Below are 26,332 nucleotides of genomic sequence, written 5' to 3' on the forward strand. Positions count from 1 at the left end.
TGGAACGCACTGCCATGCTGCCACATGTTTCAGAAAGTACCTGGATGAGCTCGGCAATTTTAGTGGGGAGGTGGGGCCGTTAAGAGTCAACCTCATCACTGTGTGGGTCTGGAGTCACATGTAGGCCAGACCGGGTTAGGACAGCAGATTTCCTTCCCTGAAGGACATTAGTGAACTAGATGGGATTTTATGGCAATCGGCAATGGTTTTGTGGTCATTATTAGACTTTTAATTCCAGATTTTTTATTGAATTCAAATTTCACTATATGCCATGGTGGGATTTGAACCTGGGACCCCAAAGCATTACCCTGGGTGTCTGAATTACTAGTCCAGTGACAATACCACTACGCTACCGTTCTGCGTACAGTCTAGACAGATTGTTCCATACATGTAAAAGATAGGCCATACGCCAAATACACAATGTAAATACATAGGCATCGGGTGAAACATACGGAATGTAGTGCGACACAGTAGAGAAGATGTGGAGAGAGATCAGTTCAGTCCATAAGAAGGCATTCTGATAAGAACCGGGAAGAAGCTGTTATTGAATCTGTTGGTGCGTGTTCTCAGATTTTTGTATCTTGTGCCTGATGGAAGAGGTTGGAAGAGTGAATAACCCGGGTGGGAGGGGTCTTTGATTGTGCTGCCCGCTTTTCCAAGGCAGCGGGAGGTGTAGACCGAGACAATGGCTGGGAGACGGGTTCGTCTGGTGGACTGGACTGTGTTCACCATTCTCTGTAGTTTCTTACATTCTTGGGCCGAGCAGTTGCCATACCTTTGAATTTGAATGCAAGCTTAAAAATGGGAAAATAAAGACCACCAAACAGTTCTTAAGGATGGTGCTCTTTGCAGGTCTTTTCCATATCAAGCCGCAAGAACCCAGGTTTTTTAGAACAGCTGAGGGAGCATTTCTCCTCTTCCCAGCCTTCCAGAAATAAATTAAAACTTACCAGTTGGTCTTTTCAGCTGGACTGCTAGTTGTAACTGTTCAGAGTGTGCACAGCACACACTCCGCTTAGTAGTGTCCTGAAATGGCAATTGGGATCCAGTGTATGCTATAGATCCCCAATTCAAATATTAAGCACGACCTAGTGACTGGCTTAGATGGTCACTCCAGGCAGCGTGGGGAAGATAGAGATACCCACAACAGGAAGAAAGCAGTAAGTGATTCCCCCAGCCCTTAATTGTTTCTCATGTGACACTCTGGCATTCTCCAGGTTTGGAACAGTGGGAAACCTTTTTAATACCAGTATGTGGGGTTACGGGGATAGGGCGGGGGATTGGGCCGGAGGTAGGGTGTTCTTTCAGGGGGTCGGTGTAGACCTGATGGGCTGAATGGCCTCCTTCTGCACTGTCGGGATTCTAATTTCAAAACACCCCCCCCAAAAATGCCGGAAAGACTCAGCAGGTCAGGCAGCGACTGTGGAGAAAGCTAACGTTTCAGGGTAATGGTCTTTCATCGGAACGGGAAGGTGTTTGTGATTTAAGTTAGTAACCAAGTGCAGACACAGGGAAAGGGGGTGGCAGGGTGGGGGTGGAGGAGCAGGGGTGGTAAGGAAAGAATAAAAGAAGAGGTTTGCGATATGTTGGTGGGAAGCAAAAGGGATGATGGTGCAAGGGAAGAGGGGTGATAATTTGACAAGTAAAGAAACAACACATGGATCGAGAGGAGGTGAAAATGGCAACAGCACAAATGTTACCAGCATTCTCTGACCTACTCATTGAACTTGCATTGCACTTCACTGGGGAGACCATTTCACTTGAGATTTAACAGAACCCTAAAGTTGATGATTTGATTCAGTATTTACAAAGGATTTAACTTAGGGCATCCTGTAGATTCAAATAAATGCGAACAATATACGTGTTGTGTTTTTGCAATTGACGCGTCTTGGTATAATGAATTTGGGCCTGTGCCGTTTTTAACTTTGCAAAAGAGGACAGCTCGTGAACAAGGCACAGACAAGTAGCAGAGTAAACTGCATTGATCGCTGTCCGCTCCAGAATTGCTCAATTAAAGCAACCTCAATTCTGGTATATGAATCCATTGTGAAAAGAAAAAAGCAGCTTAATTTACGTGGCATATTTCACAACCTCCAGGAGATCGCAAATGCTTTACAGCCAATTAAGTACTTTTGAAAGGTATCAGCTGTAATGTAGGAAACTGCATTGTAAACTTGTGTGTAGAGATGATTTCTGAGGAAACTCTTAATTGCTTCAAAATAATTCATACTTCCCTCTTAAAGAAAAAGATTAATGGTTCATGTTCAGCATGGATAGCTGCTGTTATACTCCAAAACTGTTAGCCAATGATAGAAAAGCTTAACATTGAACAATAACAAAATAAGCCAATTTCCGGCATGAAGTTTAAAAATGCACCAGTTCTAGACTGGTACTGATATTGAAAGCCTTCAATCCATTTTCTTAAAGGCAGCTTATGTAAATATACTGGACTAAAGTATGAAGTCAAAATCTATCTATTTCCCATAACTTTTATTTCAACAACTCACTGGCAGAAAACTGACCTGCTCTGAGAAAAGGAGAAGCCGGGGAACAACATTTGAGACAGAGGAAAGGAAACAAAATGGCACTTTTTTTTCCCGTTGGCTTAAATTCCAGCCTCCTGTCAGCTGCCAAGGGCTTTCAGTCCTGGAGTCTGTTACCCACATGTGCTGAGCTACAAGCCAAACATTCCGAGCCCATCGGCTGTAATTGCCATCATCAGGAGCTAGTTGTTTTTTTTTAAAACTGCTTGGATAAGAAGAATTCACTCCGAAAAGATCTCACAGAGTGATTGAGCTTTATGGGCCCTGCAGAAGTAATAAAATGCTTTCCTCTCCTCTGTCTCTCGCTCTCTCCTGAAATACTGCTCCTTCTCTCGATCTACAAATGCATGCTTTCGTTGGCTGTTCCTGCCAAGGATATTTTCAGACCACTGATTGGCCTTCGGTCGTCCACTATAAAACTGACAGGACATGTGTAAGCTGTTCATTTCTATAATGATGGTGCTTAAGAGCCAGTGAGGTTCTGGGAGCAGGGTAGCCATAACATGTTGGCAGATATTGTCACAGGGTACAAGATGAAAGATCAGGAGGAAGACTGTTTGGACTCGAATCAAGGCAAAATAACACTTCCTGTACAGGGATCGGAATTAGGTGTGTGAATCACGGGGATAGGGTAGGGGCTCTTTCAGAGGGTCAGTGCAGACTCGATGGGCCGAATGGCCTCCTTCTGCACTGTAGAGAATCTATGAGTCTAGGAGTGTTGCACTCCAGAGTCAACCTAGATTTATATTCTCAAATTTCTGGAAATTTGAGACTTAAATCTGTAAAGTTCTGGCTGGGATGGGAATGTGGGACCAATTGAGCTACAGCAAAGTCTCTAGCTGATATGAGTTTGGTGATTAAACAATGCTTGTATGTTTGGTTGCCTTTTGTCTCACAAAGACCAACAAGAAATTGAGGTCACAGGTGAACTGAGTATTTATTAATCTCATCTTTGGTTGAAAAGATCCAGAAGATGAATCTGCAAGATGTACCTAGAAATCCACTTCAAGGGAAACTTGGATATGGTTTATTTCCCAACATGTTTGTTCGGACATTGACTCTTGCAGCCTTACTCTGAACACCTGCTGTGTTGAAAATCCCCTGTGGCTCCAGCAATAGTGAGTTGTTCATGTTGTTGGCACTTAGTATGTCCACTGGATTGACTGATCCTGCACAGGCTATTCATGATCAGTGATCTGAGGGCATAACAAAGTAAGGGATGAGAAAAGGATATTTGGACTGGTGGATAGATGTACAATTTGTTCCCTCATGGACACTACCCACCCTATTTAATTGCCGAAGAATAATTTCCTCAAATCAAGCATAACTCCCAAATTACCCTTTTTATTTTATCCTAATGCCTTCCTTGGCATGGCATTTCTTTGATCCAATTTCTTCCAAGACCGTCATTTTCCACATAGTATTCAATTGTTTCTGACTGTACTTCGCACTTATTCTTGCATGTCATTTCTCATTCGATAGTCATGCAAATCTCTTTCACAGTGTTGATTGAGATTGCGCTAACATCCTTTGCTGGGAATATATTCCAAAACCTCCTTTGCTGGGAATATATTCCACATTTCTGGCACTTTGTGGAGACAATAAATTGCTTTGGATCTGGTAGCTTCCTTAAAGCTTAAAAAAAATTTTTTTAGAGTACTTAATTCTTCTTTTCCCAATTAAAGGACAATTTAGGGTGACCAATCCACCTACCCCGCACATCTTTGGGTTGTGGAGAATTGAAATCCACATTCACACTTGTCAAAAGCCAATTCTGTACATTGTGTATTACGAGATAGTGAACACTAGGCTGTGCTGACTTGAACCAAGCACACACATGCATTTAGAAGTTAATTGTATGCATGTAGCATTTAAACATGAAATACTGAAAATTCAATTGATACAACCAACGGTACATTTTTCAATGTGTTCAAAATCAATAAAATATTACTTTTCTTGGTGCTGGTTTGATTTCATAATTCATTGAAACATCTGTTATTTTGATCATTACTAACCCTTAATTCTGTTCCTAATCCAGCTTTGCTGAGGAACTTTTAGCCAATTATCTTGTAATTGTTTAAACCACAGCACTAAATTTACCAAGTCCGAATTACTTTTATACATTCTGAAAAATATTCATTCTCAAATTGGTAAAAATAATCTAATCAAATCCATCTGCAATCTCACTGATGGCATTTTGCATTTACATTTATCAGAATATGTACTAAATATGTGTAACGTCTGCCATCTGCAGTCGGTGCAATTTTACCCCAGTCATCCAAGTTGAGGCTGGGTTTTTTTTTCTGGAACAGTCAGATACTGATTGAGACCCACCCAAACATGGGGAGAATGTGCAAACAGGCAGTGACTCGGGCTGGGATCGATCCCGGGTCCTCAGCACCGTGAAGCCACAGTGCTGACCACTGCGCCACCATTCCACCCTTCCTTAAAGCTTCTGAATTTTACATCTTTTCCACCTGCTTTTTTACTCACAGCCCATGTCAAGTAACCCGCCTCTAGCTATCAACTATTTCTCTCAGCACTTTAAGGACATGGGATACAATTTTATTACCCCGCTGGCAGGTTTGCCAGGCGGAGGTTGGGGAGGGACCATAACATTCTGTGGGTGCCCTCACTGCCGCCTGCCTGCCCGCCCTGATTTGGAAACAATTTTAAGCGGGATTGCTGAGGAGGCAGAGAGCCGCCCACTCCTTTCCTCAATTGGCACTCTCAAGTGGCAGCAATTATAAAACCAGTGGGAGGAGGTCAAAGATGGGGGCAAAGCCTGGCAACATAGCCAGCAAAAGGTGCAGGAGGGTGTGTCTTCTTCAAGGACCTTTCCCAATCACCCAACCGTTCCCAGGTGCCCTCACCCCACCTGACCTTTGCAGCCCCATTGAAAGTCCACAAATCATCGGCAGATAGCCCGCTCTCCGTTGCTAAGTGATTTCTCGATCTATTTAGTTTATTTTCCACAAATTCCATTTAATCATCATCATAAACTTCACAAATGGAACATTATTGCCTTATGTTCTCAAAATCTATGTAACTATCAACTGGAATAGCCTTAATTCACTCGACCAATTACCTCCTCAAGGAACGCCAACAGATTAGTGAAGTGCAACATAATCATCAATGGACTGAAAATTGAAATGGACAAGTCCTGTAAAGGTTCTACCTAGGGACCATCCAGATGGCAAGGACCAAAATAATGCCGAATACTTCAGAATACACGATAACTACGCCGTTATAATTTCCACACCCTTCGTATGCACTTCACATTAATAGTATCCTGCATTGATCATTTGCTCCCTTGGAGCGATTGTAACCAGCATGTTCATGCTCCAATCCATTTTCAAATGGAGAAATGAGAGGGTAACATATGAATGAATACGTCTGACAATAACTTTCAGAGATGTGAGTGCAGCCTGAGAATTATTCTCCCTCTAATCAATCCTTGTGGATTGCGACCATTTTGATGATCCCCTGGCCTGCCTCCCATCTTTCACTCTCTATAAATTCACGCATCCAAAACTTTGCTGCCCGTATCCTATGGTACCAACTCCTGTGCACCTATTACCCCCTGTGCTCTGGATTGACTCCAGTCTGGCAGTGCCTGGATTTTAGAATTCTAGTCCTGCTTTTAAATCTCTTGACAGCCACACACCTTCGTATCTGTGTAACCTCCACCCCCACAATGCTTTGAGATCTCTGTCTTGCTCCAACTTTGGCCAATTGCATCTCTCCAATTTTGATCACTCCACCACTTTGCCTGGATTCCCCTATTCACCCATCGCTCGTGTGTTCACAGACCTACTTTGACTCCTGGTCCCAATGCCTCAATTTTTAGATTCTTTACATTTGTTTTCAAATCCCTCTGAGGCTTTGCCCCTCCCTATCTCTGTAATCTTCACCTCCCCAGCCCTCCCTTACCCGCATTTCTCCAATTGTGTTCAGCACCCGATTCTAATCACTCCACCATTAATGGTCGAGCCTTTAGTTGCCTCGACCTTAAATCCCTCCCTATACCTCTCTATCTCTCTTTCCTCCCTTAAGACACTCCTTCAAGCCTATCTCTTTGACCAAGTTTTTATAAAGGGAGTCACTTTAGAACAGAGATGAGGAGAAATTTCTTCAGCCAGAGAGTGGTGGGTCTGTGGAATTCATTGCCACAGAGGGCGGTGGAGGCCGGGACGTTGGGTGTCTTTAAGACAGAAGTTGATAAATTCTTGATTTCTCGAGGAATTAAGGGCTATGGAGAGAGAGCGGGTAAATGGAGTTCAAATCAGCCATGATTGAATGGTGGAGTGGACTCGATGGGTCGAATGGTCTTACTTCCGCTCCTATGTCTTATGGTCTAATAAAACAGCACAGAAGAGGCCCTTCGGCCCATCGAGTCTGCACAGACACATGAAAAACACCTGACCTGCCTACCTAATCCCATTTAAGGGAAGGCGGTGGCGAACTGGTATTGTCACGGGACTAGTAAACCAGAAACCCAAGGGAACCCTCTGGGGACCCGGGTTCGAATCCCGCCACTGCAGATGGTGAAATTTGAATTCAATAACAATCTGGAATTAAAAGCTAGTGATGACCATGAAGCCATTGTCGATTGCCGTAAAAACCCATCTGGTTCATCAATGTCCTTTAGGGAAGGAAATCTGCTATCCTTACCCGGTCTGGCCTACATGTGACTCCAGACCCACAGTAATGCGGTTGACTCTTAACTGCCCCCTCAAGGGCAATTAAGGATGGGCAATAAATGCTGGCACAGCCAGTGATGCCAACATCCCATGAACGATTAATTTTAAAAAATTGCCAGCACTTGGCCCATAGCCTTGAATGTTATGACGTGCCAAGTGTTCATCCGGGTACTCTTTAAAGGATGTGAGGCAACCCGCCTCTACCACCCTCCCAGGCAGGTCATTCCAGACCGTCATCACGGTCTGGATAAAAAAGCTTTTCCTCGAATCCCCACCAAACCTCCTGACCTTGAAATTGTGTCCCCCCCGTAACTGACTCTTCAACTAAGGGGAACAGCTGCTCCCTATCCACCCTGACCATGCTCCTCATAATCTTGTACACTCGATCAGGTCGCTCCTCAATCCTCTCTGAAAACAACCCAAGCCAATCCAACCTCTCTTCATAATTTGAATGTTCCATCCCAGGCAACATCCTGGTGAATCACCCCTGCACCCCTCCAGTACAATTACTATAATGTGGCGACCAGAATCTTTTATATTTTTTTTCATTCATTTATGGGATGTGGGCGTCACTGGTTAGGCCAGCATTTATTGCCCATCCCTAGTTGCCCTTCAGAAGGTGGTGGTGTGTTGTGTTCATGAACTGCTGCAGTCCCTGATGTGAAGGTACACCCACTGTGCTGTTAGTGAGGGAGTTCCAGGATGTTGCCCCAGTGACAGTGAAGGAACGGCGATATATTTCCAAGTCAGGGTGGGGAGTGATTTGGAGAGGAACCTCCAGATGGTGGGGTTCCCAGGTATTTGCTGCTCTTGTCCTTCTAGATGGTAGTGGTCGTTTGCTTGGAAGGTGTTGTCTAAGGAGCCTTGGTGAGTTACTGCAGTGCATCTTGTAGATGGTACACATGGCTGCCACTGTTCATCGGTGGTGGAGGGATTGAATGTTTGTGGAAGGAGGGGCAATCAAGCGGCTGCTTTGTCCTGGATGGTGTCGAGCTTCTTGAGTGTTGTTGGAGCTGCACCCATGCAGGCAAATGGAGAGTATTCCATCACACTCCTGACTGTGCCTTGTAGATGGTGGACAGGCGTTGGGGGGTCAAGAGGGGAGTTACTTGCCGTAGGAATTCTAGCCTTTGACCTTCCCTGGTACCCACAGTATTAATATGGCTAGTCCAGTTCAGTTTCTGATCAATGGTAACCTCCAGGATGTTGATTATGGGGTATTCAGTGATGGTAATGCCATTGAATGTCAAGGGGTGATGGTTAGATCGTCTCTTGTAATAATAATCTTTTATTGTCACAAGTATGAAGTTACTGTGAAAAGACCCTAGTCGCCACATTCCGGCGCCTGTTCGGGTACGCTGGTACGGGAATTGAACCCATGCTCCTGGCCTTGTTCAGCATTACAAACCAGCTGTCTAGCCCACCTGAGCTAAACCAGTAGGAGATGGGCATTGCCTGGCATTTGTGTGGCGTGAAAGTAACTTCCCACTTTTCAGCCCAAGCCTGGATATTGCCCAGGTCTTGCTGCATTTGGACACTGACTGCTTCATTATTTGAGGAGTCACGAATGGTGCTGAACATTATGCAGTCACCCGCAAACATCCCCACCTCTGACCTTATGATGGAAGGGAGGTCATTGATGAAGCAGCTGAAGATGGTTGGGTCTAGGACACTACCCTGAGGAACTCCTGCAGTGATGTCCTGGTGTTCCAACCACCACAACCATTTTCCTTTGTGCCAGGTATGACTCCTAATTCCCATTGACTCCAGTTTAGCTAGGGCTCCTTGATGCCATATTCGGTCAAATGCTGCCTTGATGTCAAGGGCAGTCACTCTCACCTCAGGCATTCAGCTGTTTTGTCCATGTTTGAACCAAAGCTGTAATGAAGTCAGGAGCTGAGTGACCCTGGCAGAACCCAAACTGAGTCTCTTCCTTTCAGGCATCACGGAGATATGAGAGTACAAGAAAATCGACAGGAAAGGAGTGAGGGACGCCCATTTGCAGCAATAAGTTTAAAGCTGAGAGAAAACGTACGGTGTGTTAGCTTTTATTGATGGAGGGATTGAGTTTCAGAGCCATGAGGTCATGTTGCAGCTGTACAAAACTCTGGTGTGGCCGCATTTGGAGTATTGCGTGCAATTCTGGTCGCCGCATTATAGGAAGGATGTGGAAGCATTGGAAAGGGTGCAGAGGAGATTTACCAGAACGTTGCCTGGTATGGAGGGAAGATCTTATGAGGAAAGGCTGAGGGACTTGAGGCTGTTTTCGTTAGAGAGAAGAAGGTTAAGAGGTGACTTAATTGAGGCAGACAAGATGATCAGAGGATTGGATAGGGTGGACAGTGAGAGCCTTTTTCCTTGGATGGTGATGTCTAGCACGAGGGGACATAGCTTTAAATTGAGGGGAGATAGATATAGGACAGATGTCAGAGGTAGGTTCTTTACTCAGAGAGTAGTAAGGGCGTGGAATGCCCTTCCTGGAGCAGTAGTGGACTCGCCAACACTAAGGGCATTCAAATGGTCATTGGATAGACATATGGACGATAAGGGAATAGTGTAGATGGGCTTTAGAGTGGTTTCACAGGTCGGCGCAACATCGAGGGCCGAAGGGCCTGTACTGCGCTGTAATGTTCTATGGGAATTCTACGTAAAAATTAATAAACATAAGTAATAAAGGAAGTGAAGTGCATGTATTTTTACACATAAGGATGCATCAGCTTGTTTCTTGATCATAACTCTCAGTTATAAACCTCTCTCTCCACTCTCTCACCTACCAAAGGGCTGTTACCTTCTCTTCCCAACTCCTAAGTAACTCAAACAGATCTATAAATCTCCTTGTAACTCTCCCCAACAGCCATTCAAGCGGTTGCTTTTCAAAAGAATCAACTGACTGAGAATAAAACACCTTTTCACATTAAACTGCTGAGGCAAATCAAAATTCCTCTCATCACTAATCTTGCTCCAGGTTTGTGAATTTTGTGGAATTGTCCAGAAGGGTGATAGGCTCATTGGGTGAACTGTCAGGATAGGAATTTGGAATTGATACTAAAAAGTTGATTCAATATATTCCATAGAGCCAAGGGGTGTGATGCGAAATCAGATAATTTTGGTCAATGTATGAAAAATGGGGAAGGGCTGTTGAGTCAAGTAACTGTGATATTTTTCCTGAAAGCCCTTAATGTTCCAGTAACTCTGGAAGATTGTACAAAGCTTCATAACACAGAACCAGGCCATTCGGCCCTAAGGCTCCATGCTATTGTTACAGCACGCGAGCCTCCTTCCACCTTACTTGAATTCACCCTATCATCATATTTTTCTATCTCTTTCCCCCTCATGTAATTATCTAGCTTACCCTGAAATGAATCTATGCGATTCACTTCAACCACTCCAGGAGGAAGCAAATTTCACCTCCTCACCACTCTCTGAGGAAAGGAATTTCTCCTGCAATCTTTGCTGCATTTATTGATGCGCATTTATATTTACCTGAAGCTGTTTATTCTCATTACAGAAACCGTATGTCTGCAAAATTCCTGGTTGTACCAAGAGGTATACGGACCCAAGCTCCCTTCGGAAACACGTGAAGACTGTGCATGGACCAGATGCCCACGTGACGAAAAAGCAACGCAATGACACCCATCCCAGGCCCCCAGCCCCCAAGGAGCTGGGTGACCACGAAGTAGCCATTGGGCCTGGTAACAGAGGGGCTGAGGAAAGGTCCGAGGCAAATAGCACCAGTGGGGGCCTGGAGGACTGCCTGCAAGTGAAAACCATCAAAACCGAAAATTCTATGGTAAGTCCAATAGCCGTTGGTAAGAGCGGCAAAACACTAGCCAGCGACAAACGATTAACCGATAAACCGAAGATTGTAGATTAGTCGGGCAGCATGGTTGGCACGGGCTTGGAGGGCCGAAGGGCCTGTTCCTGTGCTGTACATTTCTTTGTTCTTTGTTCCAAACCCTAGGATAATTAAAATTGCCAAAGTCAATATTATAGCGTCATACAGCACAGAATCAGCCTGTCATTCCTGTGCATGTTAATTAGCTTTAATCCAGAAAGGAAAGATGATAGTACAGATATTTTTTTATGGTAACAGGGAGCTGAAAAATGTCAATCAATATCCATGAATAAGATTTGTACTCATGTAAATTATTGCCAATATTCAACCTCTAATTGATCCATTGATACTTCTAACCTTGACTCTTTCAATCCCTAAATTCTACACTGCATGGAATGTCAGATAGGAATACAGAACATTCTGTGTGTTATAAAACTGTATTTAAATATTTAATCTAATTTATGTAATGGGTTGGGGGATTTGAACTCCTTTTGTGTACTGTCGTTTGCAGCATGGAGGTTGACCTGGCATATAAGACGACCCCTTTCCTGGCACCAACGATGCACAATCAGGCCTAAACTCGCTTTAAGAGTTGATCTCAATTCTTCAGCTCAGAGACACATGTTTAGGGTTATACTCACCTTAAAAGTTGGCACATGAGATCAAGCAGGTGGTATGGGCACTGTTGCCAATAAGATGGGCAGGAGTTTAAAATATGCCCACACAGAGTGGACCGTGCCCTGGTGACCGACAAACAGAAATTAGTCCTCCTGCACTAACACTGGCGGTAGACATTTCATACTTGGTGTATAAGCCAATCCCCATTTTTGGAAGTTTCTTTGAAGCTTCAAAGCTCAATTTATATGCTGTCATCTACCATAGGTTCCCTTGGTCTTACAGGTTCATGTGATTTACATGGCAAGTTGCTCCTCCGATAATAAGCTCACGCCCAACGGTGCTGAGAATTATGGAAGTCAAGTGGGCAAGAATATGGTCAGGATTTTTTCTGGGTGATATCCAAACACAGGAGCCAGGGAGATTCCAGTACCAATTCCTCATCCTATGCTCCTGTGAAAAAAGAAAACCGTCCTTATTTTTGGGATTCAGGGTAGTTGCTGTCTGTTCTTTGCCGACCTTTTTCTTGGCGATCAGCTAGATGTTGGGCTCAAGGCTGTTGTCCTCTGGGCACACCTCAAAATGGATGCCTCACATCTGGATGAAAAGCAAAATGAAGTGAGAGAGGAACCAGGACTCTCACCCACCGTGCACATCAGTACCCTTAGCGGGCAGCTGGTATAGCCACATGCATTCTGCCCCTTCCTCAGGAGAAGCCCCCTTAAAAACATGGACCTTGTAAAGGACTAGAGTCCAGAGAAATGGGCCACCCCCCTTTTTAAGGAGGACAATTTGGCCATTCAAATGCTTAAATGAAGGAAGGAAGGTAAGAAGTGTGTCAAATAGGAGTACAAGACCTCTGGAAACAGTATTAAAGACGTTGCAGCTTTGATCTGGGGTTTGTCATGTTCTTCATCTCTTGCAAAAACACGGATGTCAAACTAACCCACCCTGACTCTTTACTAACCTACTAACAATGTCTCCTCCTTTTCTTCTGCCGCTGACTCCTGGGTCTGTTGCTATGTTTCCTGCCTCAATGTTCTTTCCTTCCTGACTGTACCTTCCTAAGGACAGCCGGTACTAAGGTGAGCATAATAAAGGCTACATAAGCTGTAATCTGCTCTGCTTTATGACTGTAGTAAGCATGTTCCTTTATTATTGACAACACTCTGTTGTAAACACCAGTGCATCTGTGGCACTGAAGCCCGACGAGCAGATTTTCAGTAGGGGTAAGAAGCAACATTTTCGAAATTGTTCTGCATTAGCATCCGCAATATGTGACAGCTGAAGGGTATTATTTGAGAAAAAAAGATTTTAAACGGGCTTAACTATTTCTTTGAAACGGAGCACTTTAGATTTGTCTGAAAAAAACCTAAGCAGTGAGCATGATTTGTCACAGTGCTTTGGGGAGAAATGAGATGTGGAACAGTTGGAATTAAAGTGTAAATATGGGACACATTATCTAGACAACTTATAGAAAGTAAGCATGGAGCTGTACTTTGCACCCACTCAGAAAATCCTCCATGTCAATCCGAGCCGAATGCACAACCCATCCCAATTTCCAGAGCATATTATATAAGTGCCTTTGGTGTAAGATTGTGCGGTGCTCGTTTATAAATTGTTGACCATTCCTTAAATGGCCTAACCCCAGGCACTCAAATGGAGATTTACACATCAGGTTTGATACATTTGCAATTTCTCGCATTCCGATACATAACAAAAGTGTACTGTTTATGCAAGGCTGCTTCAAATAATCATCAAATGAAGTCTATTTATAATAAGGGTAGAATGCACGGTACAGTACAGAAGGAGGCCATTTGGCCCACTTCACCTGTGCCAGCTCTTTGCAACAGTGCAATAATTAAGAAGTGTCATTACCCAGGGAATAGTTAAAAAGTGAGTATTTGAGGTGGATGACATAGGTGCATTTCAGGACAATCTAAATCAGCACGTGAGGGTGAAAGGAACAGAAGGATATTTTGATTGAGGTTAGATTAGATTGTAATTTGTTTCCAATTTATAAACTTTCTGCCTATTTTTCATTAGTCACACACGTCATTTGGTCAATTGACCTACTCCTAGACCAGGATTTTACAGCCCATCTGCCCAGGCAAGAGACATGCAAGGCAGGACCACAAAACCTTGTCCTTGGTTGCCTGCTAATACTGCTCCTGACCTTGTTGTCAACCGGTACTCAGTTGACCTGAGGGAGCTCAAACTCCAATGTCCCTTCCTCCGCCCTTGTTACTCCCCGATCGCCAGGAGTGATGCGTCAGGCATCTACTTGGCCCCTCCCCTGACGGATCAGAACCTGATTTTTGCTTGTATAATAATAATCTTTATTGTCACAAGTAGGCTTACATTAAAACTGCAATTAAGTCACTGTTAGTAGTTCTGGCTCAGTGCTCCGCCTAAGAGGATAAGATGCCCGAATGTGCCCCAAATGGTGCGAGTTTCACACTGAGGGAAAAGACGTGGGCTGGTTTCAGTCCAACCCCCTGGTAGCAGATCGGGGCAGCCTCGAGGGCTGCTGATTACCAAGGCGTCTTGGTTCTCTGGGACCTTGCCCCAGTTGTTGCATTCGGACCTCTATCCATCACACCATTCATGCCAACCATGATTCCCACCCACTTCCAATGGCCCTTTATAGCCCCGAGGCCAATTTACTGCCTGCGCATGACATCCACTCATCACCATGGTCCATTATAGCCTCTGTGCCAACTTAATGGCATCTCCTGCCAAGCCATGCCTCTCACCCACCATCCCTTGCCCTTAGAACCTCCGTGCCAACTCATCCAGTATCTACAATGCTCAGACCTCAGGAGCTATGCTGAAATTAAATAATGTTCCAAATATCTATAATAAAATTCACTATATAAAAAGACTGATCCATAGAATCATAGAATCATGGAATTTACCGTGAAGAAGGAGCCATTTGGTGCATGGAGTCTGCACCGGCCCTTGGAATGAGCACCCTACCCAAGCCCACACCTCCACCCCATCCCCATAACCCAGTAACCCCAATTAACCGTTTTGGACACGAAGGACAATTTAGCATGGCCATTCCACCTAGCCCACACATCTTTGGACTGGGAGGAAACCGGAGCACCCGGAGGAGACCCGCGCATACACGGGGAGAACATGTAGACTCCGCACAGACAGTGAACTAAGCTGGGAATCGAACCTGGGACCCTGGAGCTGTGAAGCAACTGTGCTAGCCACTGTGCTACCATGCTACCATGCTGCCCATTGCTACTGTGCTGCCAGTCAATATATCAATATATTTAAATTCCCTTGAGCACTTAATCCTTTATAAAAAACAAACACTTGTATTCATAACCCCTGTGTAAGTGAGAGCAAAATAAGTCCCAGCAATGTCAATCGCTGTTTGCTGACATAACCCTGAGTGCTATCATTATAGCATTATTATTCTTTGACTGCTTTCCACAACCCATCATTATTACAGTGACTTATTTTACTCTCACATACACAGGCAGGCAATTCTATCAATTTTAAAGGGCAGGGGATTTAATTAGCTTGGCAGCTTGACAGTTTACATGCCCTGTTCGCCCTTAAAGAGCATTTAGATCTCCAAGACAAAATCGTGGAACACACAGTACTGGTTGAGGCCTTTCCTGGAGCAAAAATTGGGTCTACTTTGGAAATATTTATCACATATAATAAGTTAAAATTCTAGGTTATTTAAAATAAATGATGCTTTCTTTCTGAAAGTCATAGACCCGTATAGTTGTTATAAAAAGATTATCTAAGGATTGGGAAGGTGTTACAAGAAAGGGAGTAATTGTAATATGGAACTCACTACAACCTGGAATAGTTGAGGTGCACGGCAGACATACATCAAAGGGGAACTAGATAAACACATGAGGGATGAAGGAATAGAAAGATATGTTGATGGCATTGGAGGAAGAGGGCTTGGAGAAGGCTCACATGGAGCATTACAACTGACATGGACCTGGTGGACTGAATGGCCTGTTCCTTTGCCGTAAATGTTTTGTCAGAGAAGAAATATCTTTTTCCTCTGAGGAGTATGGCTTCACACAATTGTCATTAAATTGTTGTTGCTGAAATGCAACAATTTGTTCGATGTAAATTCAATCATTATGTCTGGAGTGTTCACTGAATGTAACACAAGGTCTGGTGAACACTGTAAGACTGTGACCCCTTTAACCCTTCCTTGTTAAACAACAATTTGCGCATATACTTAAGTTTTCACAGCAGAGGCCAATTTCAGGGACCCTTCAACTCACTGACCTCTCTTCCACCTTGTTTCTAAACCCACTAAGATAGAACCTGGGGGTCAAACAGCCAGGGTCAGCTGCGGCAAAGTACACAAACCCCACATTCTAAAAGTTGACCTCCAGTGTTAAAGCTTCAATACTTTGACGTTTTAGCGACAGTGTTTATGAATGGCACAGACATTCCCTAATATGGCGTTGCTTCGAAAAATCTTTTCAGTTCCAGTCCCCAATTCTTATCTTTTGCCCAGCACTTGATAGCAGTCTAAAAGTTGAGCTGGAGCAGGTTGATTGGAAAAGCATTTTTGTGGATAAAACAGAGGATGAAAAATGGGAGACTTTGAAAGGAGAGATGAATACGGTGCAAGCTAGGTAGATACCCATGAGAAATAAAGATGGGGTGTCCAAAGCTAGAGTACCCGGGGTGACTAAGGTTACTGAGGAGAAATAGGAAGAAAAAGAAGACCTATGATACATGCTGGAATAACAATAGCTATAGAAGTCAGGAAGAGTATCTCAAGTGCAGGAGAGAGGCTAAGCTCGAATAAGGAAGGCTCTGAGGAAGCATGAGGAAAGGATGACAGGCTGTGCTAAAACAAATAGTAACATTTTCTTCAAACATATTAATTGTAAAAGATTAGTCAAGGATAGAGTGGGGTCCATAAGGGACAAGCAGGGTAAGCTGCTCATTGAAGCGGAGGGTATGGCAGTGGTACTAAATGAGTACTTTGCTTCTGTCTTTACCAAATGGAAGACGGTGACAAAGGCCCACTTGAGTGTTGATGATCTGAGCAGTATAGTGATAGATAAAGAAGAGGTGCGAATACGATTTGCAGCACTCCAGGTAGCCAAGTCGCCAGGCACAGACGAATACGTCCTAGGATTGTTGAGAGAAGTAAGGGAGCAAATTGTGGAGCCGTTGACAAAACATTTTCAAGGCCTCTCTGAACACAGGATTAGTCCCGGGGGACTGGAGGATTGCAAATGTGATGCCATTTTTAAAGAAAGGGGCAAAGGATAACCCAGGAAACTGCAGACCTGTCAGCTTGACATCAATAGTGGGAAACTTGATGGAGGCCATAATACGAGCTAACATAAATGTACACTTGGAGAAAAAGAACTTAAGACGAGACAGTCAACATGGCTTTGTCAAGGGCAGGTCATGTCTGACAAATTTAATTGACTTCTTTGACAAGGTGACACAGCAGTAGATGAGGGGAGTGCTGCGGATGTTGCATATTTGGACTTTTAGGAAGCAAGAGGGTACCCAGGGAAAGGGTTAACCCACTGAAGGACAGGGGAGGGAATCTTATGTGTGGAGCCAGAGGAAATGGGCGAGCTACTAAATGAATACTTTGCATCAGTATTCACCAAAGAGAAGGACTTGGTGGATGTTGAGTCTGGAGAAGGGTGTGTAGATAGCCTGGGTCACATTGAGATCCAAAAAGACGAGGTGTTGGGTGACTTGAAAAATATTAAGGTAGGTAAGTCCCCAGGGCCCGATGGGATCTACCCCAGAATACTGAAGGAGGCAAGAGAGGAAATTGCTGAGGCCTTGACAGAAATCTTTGGATCCTCACTGTCTTCAGGTGATGACCCGGAGGACTGGAGAATAGCCAATGTTGTTCCTTTGTTTAAGAAGGGTAGCAAGGATAATCCAGGGAACTACAGGCCAGTGAGCCTTACATCAGTGGTAGAGAGATTACTGGAGAGAATTCTTCGAGACAGGATCTACTCCCATTTGGAAGCAAGTTGACATATTAGCGAGAGGCAGCACGGTTTTGTGAAGGTGAGGTTGTGTCTCACTAACTTGATAGAGTTTTTCGAGGAAGTCACAAAAATGATTGATGCAGATAGGGCAGTGGATGTTGTCTATATGGACTTCAGAAAGGCCTTTGACAAGATCCCTCATTGCAGACTGGTACAAAAGGTGAAGTCACAAGGGATCAGAGGTGAGCTGGCAAGATGGATACAGAACTTGCTAGGTCATAGAAGACAGAGAGTAGCAATGGAAGGGTGCTTTTCTGATTGGAGGGCTGTGACTAGTGATGTTCCGCAGGGATCAGTGCTGGGACCTTTGCTGTTCGTAGTATATATAAATGATTTGGTGGAAAATGTAACTGGTCTGATTAGTAAGTTTGCAGACGACACAAAGGTTGGTGGAATTGTGGATAGCGATGAGGACTGTCAGAGGATACAGCAGGATTTAGATCGTCTGTACACTTGGAAGGAGAGATGACAGATGGAGTTTAAGCCGGACAAATGTTAGGTAATGCATTTTGGAAGGTTGAGTACAGGTAGGGAATATACAATGAATGGTAGAACCCTCAAGATTATTGACAGTCAGAGAGACCTTGGTGTACAGGTCCACAGGCCACTGAAAGGGGCAACACAGGTGGAGAAGGTAGTCACGAAGGCAAAAGGTATGCTTGCCTTCATTGGCCGGGGCATTGAGTATAAGAATTGGCAAGTCATGTTGCAGCTGTATAGAACCTTAGTTAGGCCACACTTGGAGTATAGTGTTCAACTCTGGACGCCACACTACCAGAAGGATGTGGAGGCTTTAGAGAGGGTGCAGAAGAAATTTACCACGAACAACGGAGGTTCAGGGGCGACCTGATAGAGGTCTACAAAATTATGAGGGGCATAGACATGGTGGATAGTCAGTGACGTTTTCTCAGGATAGAGGGGTCAATTACTAGGGAGCATAGGTTTAAGGTGCGAAGGGCAAGGTTTAGAGATGTACGAGGCAAGTTTTTTTTACATAGAAGGTAGTGGGTGCCTGGAACCCGCTGCCGGAGGAGGTGGTGGTAGCAGGGACGATAGTGACATTTAAGGGGCATATTGACAAATGTATGAATAAGATGGGAATAGAGGGATATGGACCGCGGAAGTGTAGAAGACTTTAGTTTAGACGGGCAGCAGGGTCAGCGCAGGCTTGGAGGGCCGAAGGGCCTGTTCCTGTGCTGTACTTTTCTTTGTTCTTTGTTATTTGATATGGTGCCACATGACAGCTTGGTGGAAATGTTTGGGATTAATCGGTCCTTGGCAACAAGGATTAGAAGTTTGTTAAAAGATAGGAAACAGAGGCTATTTCTCAGACAAGAGACGAGTTGAAAGTGGTGTTCCCTGGGGCTCAGTGTTAGGACCGTGGCTTTTTCTGATTTATATAAATGATTTAGAGGTGGGTGTTAAGGGTAAAATATCTAAATTAGCAGATGAGAATAGTGAATTGTGAGGATAGCGCTGATCGACTTCAGAGGGACATTGACAAGTTGGTCAAAAGGGCAGACACTTGGCAATTTCAATGTAGAGAAATGTGAGTTGACACATTTTGGGAGAAGAAGCATGGGGAGACAATATAGACTCATTGGTTCAACTTCAAGGAGAGTACAGAAGCAGAGAGACTGTTTTCTTCTATTTTCAGCTTAGAACCATTGAGCCCCGACAGTATAGAAGGAGGCCATTCGGCCCATTGAATCTGTGCCAATCCTAGGCCCCACCTAGGCTCTATCCCTGTAACCTCACCTAATCTGCATATTCCTGGACACCAAGGGGCAATTTTAGCATGGCCAATCCACCTAACTTTGGACTGTGGGAGGAACCTGGAGCATCCAAAGGAAATCCACGCAGACACGGGGAGAAAATGTAAACTCCACAGACACTCGCCCAAGGCCGGAATTGAACCATGTGCCGTGAGGCAGCAGCACTAACCACTGTGCAACCGTGCCGACCCCGGGGTTCAAGTGCACAATTCTCTGAAGGTGGTCAGGCAAGTTGAGACAGTTGTTCAGAAGGCTTCTGGGATCCTTGGGTTTATAAATAGAGGCTTAGAGTATAAAAGCAAGGAAGTGATGCCACACCTCTACAAATCATTATGTCAGTACACATAATAATAATAATCGCTTATTGTCACAAGTAGGCTTCAATGAAGTTACTGTGAAAAGCCCCTAGTCGCCACATTGCGGCACCTGTTCAGGGAGTCCAGTACGGGAATTGAACCCGTGCTGCGGGCCTTGTTCTGCATTGCAAGCCTGCTGTTTAGCCCACTGTGCTAAATCAGCCCCTAATTTGGAATATTCCACATTTGGAATATTGTGTTCAATTCTGGGCATCTTATTTAAGGATGGATGATAAAGCCCACAGAGAATGCAGAGGAGATTTACTAGAATAATACCAGGAATAAGGAGTTTTTGATACAAGGACAGATTAGAGAAATTGAGCTTCTTCTCCTTGGAGCAGAGAAGATTAAGAGGAGACCTTATTGAGGTGTTCATAATTGTGGACAATTTGACAGAGTAAAGAAGGATATTCTGTTTTCCACTGGTTGGTAAGTCACTGATTAGGGGGTCACAATTTCAAGATGGTCAGCAAGAGAGCTAGGAGTGAGATGAAGAGAAACATATTTACTCAGAGCGTAGTTGGGATTTGGAATGTGCTGCCTGGGAGAGTGGTGGAGGTGGATTCCATAGGAGGATTCAAAAGCGAGCTGGATATATGTTTGAAATTGATGATATTAGAGGTTTCCGGGGATACGGCGGGGGTATGGGACTAGCTAGGTAGCTCCTTCTGGAGTGGGCGCAGACATGTTGGGCTGAATCGTCTCCTTCCGTGCTGTAAAATTCTATGATTCTTTTCTTTCTCACCTCAGATGTATCAGTCCAGCCCTGGTGGCCAATCTTCATGCAGCAGTGAACCATCGCCACTTGGCAGCACCAACAACAATGACAGTGGAGTAGAAATGAACATCAACAGTGGAGGTAGCCTGGGAGATTTGACTGCCTTAGATGATTCCCCAATTGTGGACTCCACCGTATCATCTGGAACTTCGGCAATCAGCCTTCAGTTGAGAAAGAACATGACAGCACCCCAAAGATTTGAGCAACTAAAGAAAGAAAAATTGAAACAGGTTAGAGATATTCCTTCATGGGCAAACCCAGTGCCACCAGTCAAGAACACCAAGCTGCCTCTCATTCCTATGAATGGTAAGTTGCTTTTCCAGCCTTGGCTAGGTAGTAAAGCTCTCTGTAGTTTTGAAGTGGTAAGGATTTGGTTGAGTATTTACATAGGGCAGGATTTCCACCTGCCTCGCAGCGTGTCTGACAGGAGCAGAGGTGGACCACCATTGGTTGGATGTGGGATCTTCTGGTCCCATTGGATAAACCCTATGCCGCTGGGGAACCTGCGGCAGGGTATCACTATCGGCGGGACTGGAAGAGTCCGCCAGCGGGAACAGCGGAACATTCGGCCATAGAATTTACAGCACAGACGGGGGCCATTTGACCCAGCTGGTCTGTGTCAGTGTTTGCGCATCACCAGCGTCAGTGTTTACTCGCTCGACCTTACTAGGGTGGCACGGTAGCACAGTGGTTAACACTGTTGCTTCACAGCGCCTCGATCCAAGGTTCGATTCCCGGCTTGGGTCTGTGCGGAGTCTGCACGTTCTCCCCGTGTCTACGTGCGTATCCTCCGGACGCTCCAGTTTCCCCCCACTAGTCCCAAAAGACGTGCTTGTTAGATGAATTGGACATTCCGAATTCTCCCTCCGAACAGGCGCCGGAATGTGGCGACTAGGGGATTTTCCACATTAACTTCATTGCAGTGTTAATGTAAGCCTACTTGTGACAATAACCATTATTATTATTATTGTGAGAAATGTATTTTTCCATTCCTTTCCCCCTCATGTACTTACCTAGTTTAACCTTCGTCACGCATGAGTTTAATGGACGCTTTATATATTTTCAGGAGCTATACTGGAAAATTCAAGTACTGGTGGTTCCGCTGCTGTGTTGCCTAACCCTAGAATAATGGAACTGTCCAACAGTGAGATCACAGTTTTGAATCAACTGAATGAGCGCCGTGACAGTGCTACAAGCACCATCAGCTCAGCGTACACCGTCAGCCGAAGATCATCTGGCATTTCCCCTTACTTTTCCAGCCGCCGTTCCAGCGAGGCCTCTCACATGGGTGGCCGTCCGAATAACATCAGCTCGGCTGACTCTTACGATCCCATCTCCACTGACTTATCGCGGAGGTCCAGTGATGCCAGTTACTGCGGTGGCCTGCTCAACCTCACCCCAGCTGAGCAGTACAGGCTGAAGGCCAAATACGCAGCAGCAACCGGTGGGCCCCCACCCACACCCCTGCCAAACATGGAACGAATGAGTCTGAAGGCAAGAATGTCTCTCCTGGGCGACGGCCCCAATTCCATGTTTCCTCCCTTTCCTCCTCCTGCCACTCAGAGGCGCTGCAGTGATGGCGTTTCACGTGGATACGGCATGATGGCACTCAGGCCTCATGAGGTCGTCGGCAATGCAACTAGGCGGGCAAGTGACCCCGTGAGGCGGACAGCTGTGGACCCTCTTTCACTTCCGAGAGTCCAGCGCTTCAACAGCATGAACAGTATGAACCCGCTGCCATTGCCACCAGCAATGGAAAGACGACACTACGGCCTACAAAACCCTGCGCGATCGGACGGAAGCCTCCACAGGTGCGCCTACTCACCTAGGCCACCCAGCATCAGTGAGAATATTGTCATGGAAACCATAGCGAGTGAGTTGGATGCTCAAGCTGTGGAGGATGATATCATGTTGCCCGATGACGTGGTGCAGTATATCAATTCTCAGGAAAATCGATTGACCCAGGATAGTAATTCGTTAAATTACGCTGGACAAATGCAGGGTTTCCAAGAAAATATGAGCATGCCGAATCAAAACATGTATGCCCAACGTGGAATGGCAATAGTAGATAGTAACATGAATCAGTCAAGTTCTATGATGACACAATGCCAGATGAGTCCAGGGAGTCAACCATACCAGGGATCATCTAACATGAACAAGAATAGCATGCCGGTTCAGTGGAATGAAGTAAGCTCAGGCACGGTTGATGTCATTCCTGATCAAACAAAGCAGCAGTTCTCCCGGTCGAACCTGGCAGTGGTTCAGCAGAAGCAGATGTTTGACCAATATCAGAACCTCAACGCCGCTCAGCAGTCTGTGACAATGAACCAGAATGAAATGGCTCTCGCACAGCAGGGTTTAATGCAAAGAGGTGTGGGCGTGAATGGGCAAAGGATGAACTACATGCAGCAGCAGCAGCAGATGAGCATGTGCCAGAACACTAATCAGCCTCTCAGCCCACACCAGACGTTCAATCAGTCCAACCAAATGCTTAGTCCCAACGTTGCTAGTCGGACTCTCGGCCAAACGTCTTGCAGTAATATGCCAGCAAACAATATTATGGGTTCACCTGTGCCAACAGGTGCACAAGACTTTAAGCAGATGGCAATGATGCAGAGCAAAGATGCAGCGATCAAAAACTATGTCCAAGCCCAGCAGGTGCGTGCCCAGATTCATCAGCAAATGACTGCCCCGAATGAGGTGCCAGCGATGATGAACGGTTGCCGTGGGAGAGAGGCACCGGGACAAGGCATGCACATTGCAAACCAACAGAACTTTGGGTCCCACATTCAACCTAGTAGAAACCCGGACCGTAGCCCCTTTGCTGCTCATGGGGGTTTAAGCCAAACGAATTCTCAAATCATTCCGAACCAGCAGAACTTTAGCCAACCAGGGCAAAATGTAATGAATTCCGTTGGGCACAACTTAAGTCGCGGGATGATGCAACCCCATCCTCCCCAGGGTCCAAATCCATTAGGAAGACAGCACGGCCTGATAAATTCAGTAAACATGCAACAACAAAGCTATTTGCAGAGCCCACTCCAGATGAACGGCATGAGTCCTGGGCATGGACAATCCGAAATAAGCCACAACCAGCCGGCTAATCAACTCTCGATGCAGCCTCAACAGTGTAATAACAACAGTGGTTCTGACAGCAACTTGATGTTTTATTCTGGTCAGATCCACATGTATGAACAAAACGGCAATTTCAGTGGCCAAATGGACTGTGCTGTGCAGCAGCAGCAGCGAATGCAAGGTGTCAAAGCTACGTCAATGGCCTCACCAGGCACCAACCAAGTATCAAGTACTGTAAACTCCCACAGTCTAGACCACGCACAGATAGATTTTGATGCTATCATGGATGATGGTGACCATTCGAGCTTGATGTCAGGCACATTGAGCCCCAGCATTTTGCAGAACCTCTCCCAAAATTCCTCGCGCCTCACAACTCCCCGGAATTCTCTGACGCTGCAGCCCATTCCAGCCGGGTTGACTAATATGGCAATAGGAGACATGAGCTCTATGTTGACTACCTTGGCTGAGGAAAACAAATTTCTCAACATGATGTCTTAAATGTTCAAGAGCATGAACAAGCGTTTCCAGTTTCAGATTCCAGCAAGGTTGCAGTGTGTGATGGTTAAAAAACAGATTATCTGAAAACATTAACATTCCGAAAGAAAGCAATCTTTTTTTTTTTAAATAGACTTTGTATTTTAATGTATAAAAAGAAACCTTTATTCTGCAGAAAGAGAATCAGGACATTTTACAAAGGCTTATATATTTGTGAATAGCAATTTCTTGCTGTGTTTTGAAGAAATAGCTGGTGGATTGACAAGTTACATCAAGAGGTGTGTTATTTGAAATGAGAATCTTGGTTTTATTTGTTGCAAAGCACTGATATTGTATATTAGACCAAACAGGCAAGGGCGCAAACCAAAACATTGCCCAATTCTTCCTTATAAATAGTAGATGTGCGCTTTCTTGTATTACATTAATGTGAACTCCCCAGTGTGTATTAATTCATCCATTGACATTGAAAAGTGTTTTAGTTTGGCTAAGTATAAGAACGAAATCTACGCTAACAGATTCCATCAAAGCCACATTGTACACTGCTTCCTTTTGCGAGTTTAGCGCTTAATTATCCCGCATCTGGTAAACTATCAGTATAAAACATCACGACAATACGGACTCGATAGTTTGTGGACATAGTTCATTGCAAACGGTACGGCACCGAATAGTAAGGAGTTCCCATGTTATAGCATCAAGAAGTGCCTTACTATGTCATGTTATTTTCAAATAGTGAAGGCGTTTTTTTTTTCAGTTTAAGATATTTTGGAAACAGTTTCCAGCAATTTGCTTGTAATATGGCAATGCTATCGGTACTATTCTAGTTAACATGCAGTCTTTTAATGAAAATAGTTTCAATATGTGTGAGAATTATTGTGAAAGATATGCAAAGCATCTTTTCAATATGTATGAGCTGAAATGTGTTCGTTGTTGTGCTTGCTTAGTGCAAAAGGCATCTCATGTAAAGAACTTTAAACATTGGACAACCATTCCAGTCTGTAAATATACAACATGTTAAAACTGTGTTTTGAATAAGAAGGCCGAGCTGACTATTTTTGATCAACATGTAGCCCCGGACATTTCCTGTAACCAACCCTCTCAGCACACAGAATGGATCTAGCGATCTAAATGTATATACACTTTTTGTACAATAACAAACTTTTTCTTTAATAAAAGCAACATTGAATGTACATGACTTGTCTTTATTTAACCACAAAGTAAGGAGGGCAGATGGTGTCATTTATTCCACAAACAGCATACTTTGCTAATATTTGATTCGATTAATTTAGTGAGTGTCTCCCTTATTTACACTCGGTCCCCCCCAAGTGACAGAGGGTTGACAATATTGGCCTAATCATTAGGGCTGCCCTCTACACTTTCTGAAATAAGACATTTTGTTTTGGAACTCAGTTTACCACCTCCGCAAAGAGAATGCAGAGAAACGTAAATGATACAGCACAAAAGGAGGTCATATGGCTCATCATGGCCTTTGCTTGGGCCATCTAATTAATTCTGCTCTCCTGTTCCATTTCCATTGCTGTGCAAATTTTTCCCCTTCTAGTATTTATCCAATTCTCCTTTGAACGCTATTGTTGAATCTGTTCTCTCCACTCTGTCAGATAAGACCATAAGACATAGGAATGGAAGTAAGGCCATTCGGCCCATCGAGTCCACTCCGCCATTCAACCATGGCTGATTTCAACTCCATTTACCCGCTCTCTCTCCATAGCCCTTAATTCCTCGAGAAATCAAGAATTTATCAACTTCTGTCTTAAAGACACTCAACGTCCCGGCCTCCACCGCCCTCTGTGGCAATGAATTCCACAGACACACCACTCTCTGGCTGAAGAAATTTCTCCTCATCTCTGTTCTAAAGTGACTCCCTTTTATTCTAAGGCTGTGCCCCCGGGTCCTAGTCTCCCCTGCTAATGGAAACAACTTCCCTACATCCACCCTATCTAAGCCATTCATTATCTTGTAAGTTTCTATTAGATCTCCCCTCAACCTCCTAAACTCCAATGAATATAATCCCAGGATCCTCAGACGTTCATCGTAGGTTAGGCCTACCATTCCTGGGATCATCCGTGTGAATCTCCGCTGGACCCGCTCCAGTGCCAGTATGTCCTTCCTGAGG

At 44.6% G+C, this 26,332-nt stretch overlaps 1 protein-coding gene across 8 annotated transcripts in view; it reads left to right on the forward strand.

Moving 5' to 3' along the window:
- Positions 1-25,388, forward strand: part of gli2a (GLI family zinc finger 2a) — a 564,217-nt gene extending 538,829 nt beyond the window's left edge. For all 8 annotated transcript variants that reach the window (XM_072470222.1, XM_072470208.1, XM_072470205.1 and 5 more), the window contains 3 exons: positions 10,755-11,036; positions 20,604-20,937; positions 21,698-25,388. In XM_072470222.1, coding sequence (XP_072326323.1) covers positions 10,755-11,036; positions 20,604-20,937; positions 21,698-24,204 — 3,123 coding nt within the window. In that variant the 3' untranslated portion in view covers positions 24,205-25,388. The remainder of the gene's footprint in view (positions 1-10,754; positions 11,037-20,603; positions 20,938-21,697) is intronic.
- Positions 25,389-26,332: the final 944 nt, after the last annotated feature.

Source organism: Scyliorhinus torazame, chromosome 2 (assembly GCF_047496885.1).
Source record: "Scyliorhinus torazame isolate Kashiwa2021f chromosome 2, sScyTor2.1, whole genome shotgun sequence".
NCBI classification, from domain to species: domain Eukaryota; kingdom Metazoa; phylum Chordata; class Chondrichthyes; order Carcharhiniformes; family Scyliorhinidae; genus Scyliorhinus; species Scyliorhinus torazame.